Source organism: Ictalurus furcatus, chromosome 5, assembly GCF_023375685.1.
Source record: "Ictalurus furcatus strain D&B chromosome 5, Billie_1.0, whole genome shotgun sequence".
Classification (NCBI taxonomy): Eukaryota; Metazoa; Chordata; class Actinopteri; order Siluriformes; family Ictaluridae; genus Ictalurus; species Ictalurus furcatus.
Window position 1 is genome coordinate 32,070,172 of NC_071259.1, and position 7,500 is coordinate 32,077,671.

At 44.1% G+C, this 7,500-nt stretch overlaps 1 protein-coding gene across 1 annotated transcript in view; it reads left to right on the top strand.

Annotated features, from left to right (window-relative positions):
• sema6bb (sema domain, transmembrane domain (TM), and cytoplasmic domain, (semaphorin) 6Bb) overlaps positions 1 to 7,500 on the top strand; it is a gene marked incomplete at its 5' end in the record, with an annotated part of 133,638 nt that overhangs the window by 74,066 nt on the left and 52,072 nt on the right. The window contains one exon of the mRNA XM_053625922.1: positions 7,163 to 7,223. Within this exon, the coding sequence (XP_053481897.1) occupies positions 7,163 to 7,223 (61 nt within the window). The remainder of the gene's footprint in view (positions 1 to 7,162; positions 7,224 to 7,500) is intronic.

Below are 7,500 nucleotides of genomic sequence, written 5' to 3' on the forward strand. Positions count from 1 at the left end.
TTTCTCCGCGTTCCGACACGGATTATCCAGTGAAGAAGTAGTTCCGGTATTTCACACTTCCCTGGAGGGTTTGTAGTGTATCCATACGCCGCTAGAGCCCCGGGAATCGCTCCTCATAATTCCGTCTCTGAAAGGATCGGTCCGTACTGATCCTCAACACACACACACACACACACACAACACACACACACTTTACACACACACACACACACACACTTTACACACACACTTTACACACACACACACACTTTACACACACATACACAACACACATACACACACTTTACACACACATACACAACACACACACACTTTACACACACATACACACACTTTACAGACACAACACACACACAACACACACACACACACACACATACACAACACACACATACACACTTTACAGACACAACACACATACACAACACACACACACACACACACACTTTACACACACATACACAACACACACACACTTTACAGACACAACACACACACAACACACATACACACTTTACACACATATATACACACACACACACACTTTACAGACACAACACACACACTTTACAGACACAACACACACACTTTACACACACATACACAACACACACTTTACAGACACAACACACACAACACACACACACTTTACACACACACACACACTTTACAGACACAACACACACACAACACACACACACTTTACACACACACACACACACACTTTACAGACACAACACACACATACACAACACACACAACACACACTTTACAGACACAACACACACACAACACACACACACACTTTACACACACACACACACACACACTTTACAGACACAACACACACACAACACACACACACTTTACACACACACACACACACACTTTACAGACACAACACACACATACACAACACACACAACACACACTTTACAGACACAACACACACACAACACACACACACATACACAACACACACACACACACTTTACAGACACAACACACACACACACTTTACAGACACAACACACACACACTTTACACACACAACACACACACACACACACACACTTTACAGACACGACACACACACACACTTTACACACACACTTTACACACAGCACTGAGAGGCAGATGTATGGAGCTGTTTTAGAGTTTAGATGGAGTCAGGATGCGGCGTTTGTGTAAAAACGTTGTGTACAGCGGAGTGTGAACTCGAGTCTTCTCCTCCTCGTACACGTTAAAATCCTTATTCCATTAAAATCCGTATTCCGTTAAAATCCTTATTCCATTAAAATCCTTATTCCATTGAAATCCTTATTCCATTAAAATCCTTATTCCATTGAAATCCTTATTCCATTAAAATCCTTATTCCATTGAAATCCTTATTCCATTAAAATCCTTATTCCATTAAAATCCTTATTCCATTAAAATCCTTATTCCATTGAAATCCTTATTCCTTTAAAATCCTTATTCCATTAAAATCCTTATTCCATTAAAATCCTTATTCCATTAAAATCCTTATTCCATTAAAATCCTTATTCCATTGAAATCCTTATTCCATTAAAATCCTTATTCCATTAAAATCCTTATTCCATTAAAATCCTTATTCCATTGAAATCCGTATTCCGTTAAAATCCTTATTCCATTAAAATCCTTATTCCATTGAAATCCTTATTCCATTAAAATCCTTATTCCATTGAAATCCTTATTCCATTAAAATCCTTATTCCATTGAAATCCTTATTCCATTAAAATCCTTATTCCATTAAAATCCTTATTCCTTTAAAATCCTTATTCCATTGCATTAACTACGTCATTCGACAGTCTTGCCTATGATTTCCTCCCGAAGTCGTGCGCGCTGCTCGGAGCTTTATCGGCCTCTTCGTCTTTTTTCCTACAGAACTGGGATAAATGTTCATTTGTTTTTTTATAGATATTTTAAAATGATTAACAAATATGTGATAATACGAGGACCCGTGTGAAAGGGCTACGGAAACTTTAATACTGCTTTAATTTAATCAGCGTGATGAATGAGTTTGTTCTTACAGGCACAGCCTAGCCCTTATTTATTGATGTGTTGGTTTGTTTGTTTGTTTGTTTGTTTGTTTGTTTGCTTGTTTACCCGTCTGTTCCTTCTTGTGTCTGCCAAGCTCAGTTTGTATTGAGCAAACTCACATACGTACATGTTAACACCTACCAGTTTTGATGTAATATTGTTTGTTTGCAGAATAACAAACAAACACACAGATAAATAAATAAATGTTGACTGTAGTCAGTCTGTACACAAAACAACAACAACAGCCGTCTGTGGTTGGTCGGTTTTCGTGTCAGTCAAAATATTGTGAACACTTCTTGGGTGACGTTGGGCGTCGGAATTCAGGGTCGGTGTAGCTGATAAAATGGCAGAAAGATACGAGTGAAAGAGAGGAGGATGGAGAGAGAGAGAGAGACGGAAAGGTAGACGGATGGAGAGAGAGAGAGAGAGAGACGGAAAGGTAGACGGATGGAGAGAGGGAGAGAGACGGAAAGGTAGACGGATGGAGAGAGAGAGAGAGACGGAAAGGTAGACGGATGGAGAGAGAGAGAAAGACGGAAAGGTAGACGGATGGAGAGAGAGAGAGAAAGACGGAAAGGTAGATGGAAGGAGAGAGAAAGACGGAAAGGTAGACGGATGGAGAGAGAGAGAAAGACGGAAAGGTAGACGGATGGAGAGAGAGAGAAAGACGGAAAGGTAGACGGATGGAGAGAGAGAGAGAAAGACGGAAAGGTAGATGGAAGGAGAGAGAAAGACGGAAAGGTAGACGGATGGAGAGAGAGAGAAAGACGGAAAGGTAGACGGATGGAGAGAGGGAGAGAGACGGAAAGGTAGACGGATGGAGAGAGAGAAAGACGGAAAGGTAGACGGATGGAGAGAGAGAGAAAGACGGAAAGGTAGACGGATGGAGAGAGAGAGAAAGACGGAAAGGTAGACGGATGGAGAGAGGGAGAGAGACGGAAAGGTAGATGGATGGAGAGAGAGAAAGACGGAAAGGTAGACGGACGGGGAGAGAGAAAGATGGAAAGGTAGACGGATGGAGAGAGAGAGAGAGACGGAAAGGTAGACGGATGGAGAGAGAGAGAGAGACGGAAAGGTAGACGGATGGAGAGAAAGAAAGACGGAAAGGTAGACGGATGGAGAGAGAGAGAGAGAAAGATGGAAAGGTAGACGGATGGAGAGAGAGAGAGAGACGGAAAGGTAGACGGATGGAGAGAGGGAGAGAGACGGAAAGGTAGACGGATGGAGAGAGAGAGAAAGACGGAAAGGTAGACGGATGGGGAGAGAGAGAGAGACGGAAAGGTAGACGGATGGAGAGAGAGAGAGAGACGGAAAGGTAGACGGATGGAGAGAGGGAGAGAGACGGAAAGGTAGACGGATGGAGAGAGAGAGAAAGACGGAAAGGTAGACGGATGGAGAGTGAGAGAGAGACGGAAAGGTAGACGGATGGAGAGAGAGAGACGGAAAGGTAGACGGATGGAGAGAGAGAGAAGAACAGATTGAGAAAAACTGAAGATGTGTTCATTTGCATATTTGTTTATTTGATCTCCATCACTCCATCCCTGAGGAACTCTACCACCGTGAACTCTGACCACACACACACACAAACACAAACACACAAACACACACACACAAACACACACACGCACACACACACACACAGCTGCATAAATAGCAGATGTTATGTTAGCATATGCTAAGCGTATGCTAATCCTTTAGCCACTTTAGGGCTGTTAGGAAAGCACTAACACACACACACACACACACACACACACACACACATACACACACACACACACACACACACACACACACACACACACACACACACACACAGTTTGAGGTGGTAGGTTACAGATCACAGAAGTAAGATCAATACAGCTGATATAAGATGCTACTGGGCGAGAGACCTGCATAGAGAGGGAGAGAGAGATGGAGAGATACTGCAAGTAATAGAGCGAGAAGAATGAAAGAGGAAAGGATGGATGGAGAAAAAGAGAACAAGGGAGAGAGGAGGATGGAGACAGAAAGAGGTAGAGAGTTGGAAAGAGAAAGACAGCGGACATCAAAAGAGAAGAAAAAGAGACAGAATGACAAAAGGAGTGAAGAGAAAGAGAGATAAAAGGATGCAGTAACTGGGAAGAGATATGAAGACAGGAAGAGAGAGAGAGATGGACAGGAACAGAAAGAAGATTGAGAGAGCAACTAAAAGAGAGATGGATGGATAAAGAAAAGTATAACAAGGGAAAGAGGTGGGAGGAGGATGGAGATGGAAAAAAAAGAGAAAGATGGAAAGAGAAAGATAGAGGATAAAACAAATGACCAAAAGGATGGCGTGAGAGCAACGGAGGGAGAAAGAGAGATTAAAAAAAAAGTTTCAGGAACCGGAAAGGAAATAAATAAATATGAAGAGAGGACGAGAGAACAAGACGGAGGTGTGAAGAGAGAACGAGAGAGGTGGGGGGAAAGACTAGAGGTGGAAAGAGGACAGTGTGGAGAGAGAGGTGAAGAGAGACAGGAAAAGAAAAAAGAGAAGAGAGCGAGACAGGTGGAGAATAAACAGAGTGGACAGAAGAGAGAGAGAGAGAGAGAGGTGGAAAGTGGAAGATGCGCAGAGAAAGCGATGGAGAGAGACGGGAAAAGAGAAGAAGTCGGGAAAAGAAACGGAGGAAGAAAGGAAAACGTGAAGAGGAAAAAGAGAGATGGACAGAAAGTGGTAGAGAGAGACGGAAAGAGCGAACGACTGAAGGAAGAAGATAAGAGAGACGGAGTGAAGGGGAGACGAACAGTACGAGTTGAACAAGAAAGAAAGAAATTTGAAGATGGAGAGAGAGAGAGAGAAAACGAGAGAGAGTGAGACAGAAACACGGTGGTGGAAGCACCGCTCTGAGCTAATCACAGAGATTACAACATGAAATGTCTGCGAGAGAGAGAGATAGAGAAAGAGAGAGAGACGTAGGGAAAGCGAGAGACATAGAGAAAGAGAGAGAGAGAGACATATATATAGAGAGAGACATAGAGAAAGAGGGACAGAGAGAATGAGAGAGAGAGACATGTATAGAGAGAGAGAGACATATATAGAGAGAGAGACATAGAGAAAGAGAGACAGAGAGAATGAGAGAGAGACACATATATAGACAGAGACATAGAGAGAGAGAGACATGGAGAAAGAGAGGCTGAGAGAGAGAGAGACACATATAGAGAGAGAGACATAGAATGAGAGAGAGAGACACATATAGAGAGAGAGAGACATAGAGAAAGAGAGAGACATGTATATAGAGAGAGACATAGAGAGGGAGAGAGACAGAGAAAGAGGGACAGAGAGAATGAGAGAGAGACACATATATAGACAGAGACATAGAGAGAGAGACATAGAGAAAGAGGCTGAGAGAGAGAGAGACACATATAGAGAGAGAGACATAGAATGAGAGAGAGAGACACATATAGAGAGAGAGAGACACATATATAGACAGAGACATAGAGAGAGAGAGACATAGAGAAAGAGAGGCTGAGAGAGAGAGAGACACATATAGAGAGAGAGACATAGAATGAGAGAGAGACACATATAGAGAGAGAGACACATATATAGACAGAGACATAGAGAGAGAGACATGGAGAAAGAGAGGCTGAGAGAGAGAGAGACACATATAGAGAGAGAGACATAGAATGAGAGAGAGACACATATAGAGAGAGAGAGACATAGAGAGGGAGAGAGACATAGAGAAAGAGGGACAGAAAGAAAGAGAGAGACACACATAGAGAGAGAGAAAGATAGAGACATATATAGAGAGAGACAGACATATATAGAGAGAGAGACATAGAGAGAGAGAGACAGACATATATATAGAGAGAGAGACAGAGAGAGAGACAGACATATATAGAGAGAGAGACATAGAGAGAGAGAGACAGACATATATATAGAGAGAGAGACATAGAGAGAGAGACAGACATATATAGAGAGAGAGACATAGAGAGAGAGAGACAGACATATATATAGAGAGAGAGACATAGAGAGAGAGACAGACATATATAGAGAGAGAGAGACAGACGTAGGGAAAGAGAGAGACTGCAGCTCAGGAGAAACTCTTTAATCATATACAAGAATCAGGAGCACAGAGGAGAGCCGAGAACTCTGGGTATTCTCCCATCATCCCCGGCGGCCTCACAGGGGCTGAGGTTATACATGCAGGAGCTCATTAAATCTCTCTCTCGCACACACGCACACACACACACACACACACAGCTCCTTTAGGCAGGACTGATGTTAGGATATGCCACAACAGGAGCTCAGCGACGAGCCGCTCGTCATAATTAACCGCACGGCCGTGTCGCCCCGCGTTACATCACTGAGCGCGTGCGGTTAGGAACCGAGAAGCTGCGAGTGTCCTCCACGGACTAACGAGCAGCACGTGGACTCGGAGGGGCTGTAATACATCGTTCATCACGGTTACATTACACTCGGACGGACCTGAGTCAGACTTTTATTTGGTGTCATGAATTCCCCTTCCCTGTGTGTACGTGCGTGTGTGTGCGTGCGTGTGTGTGTGTGTGTGTGTGTGCGTGTGTGTGTGTTGAGACATTCTTGATTCGTGGCTTGTTGTCCGTCTCGGTCCTGACGTGAAGTCTTGCTCATGTTTTTCCGTGTTTCTGAGTCCCCGCCTTTCCCTGGCGTCTCGACGCCGTGTCTGTTTCCCGCTCGCCGGTTACGGATTATCCCGCCTGCCATTTTACGCCCATCCAAGGTTATTTGCCTCGCCGCGAATAAACGGCGTTCATATCGCGCGTGCTCGCGTCCCGTCCCGTCCCGTCCCGTCCCGTCCCGTCCCGCCCCGTCCCGCCCCGCAGCATCAGCCTGCAGGTTCCACACGCACGTCGGTCTCCCAAATACCGCAACAAGCTTAAACGGAGATTACGGAGGATAAATGACACGTCAGATGTGTCTGATGAAAGACGCACATATTTCGCACGTTTACACGTTTGGAGGTGTGTTCCGTGTGAAACCGGTGCTCGTTTTAATTAGCACATTTACTAAATTTAAAGTTGAGGCTTGTTTCCAGGACTTAATGAGTTCTTGCTTTCCTGTGTGTGTGTGTGTGTGTGTGTGTGTGTGTGTGTGTGTCAGGGATGACCTGTTTCGTGTGGAGTTGGACAACATGGTTGGAGACGAGATGTTTTACAGTAAGGTGAGATCTTTATCCTGAAGCTTTACCCTTTACCATTCTGCGGTCTTAGAGAACCGATTAAACGGGCGTGATCCAGTGCTGCGGATGGTTAATAGTTCCATCAGAGTAACATGGTAACGTTAGAGTAACTCTAGAGTAACGTTAATAGAGTGATACAGGATCTGAGTGACATGAGAGTGATGTGTGAGTGATGTGAGAGTGACCTGAGAGTGATGTGAGAGTGATGTGTGAGTGACGTGTGAGTGACGTGAGAGTGACGTGAGAGTAATTTGTGAGA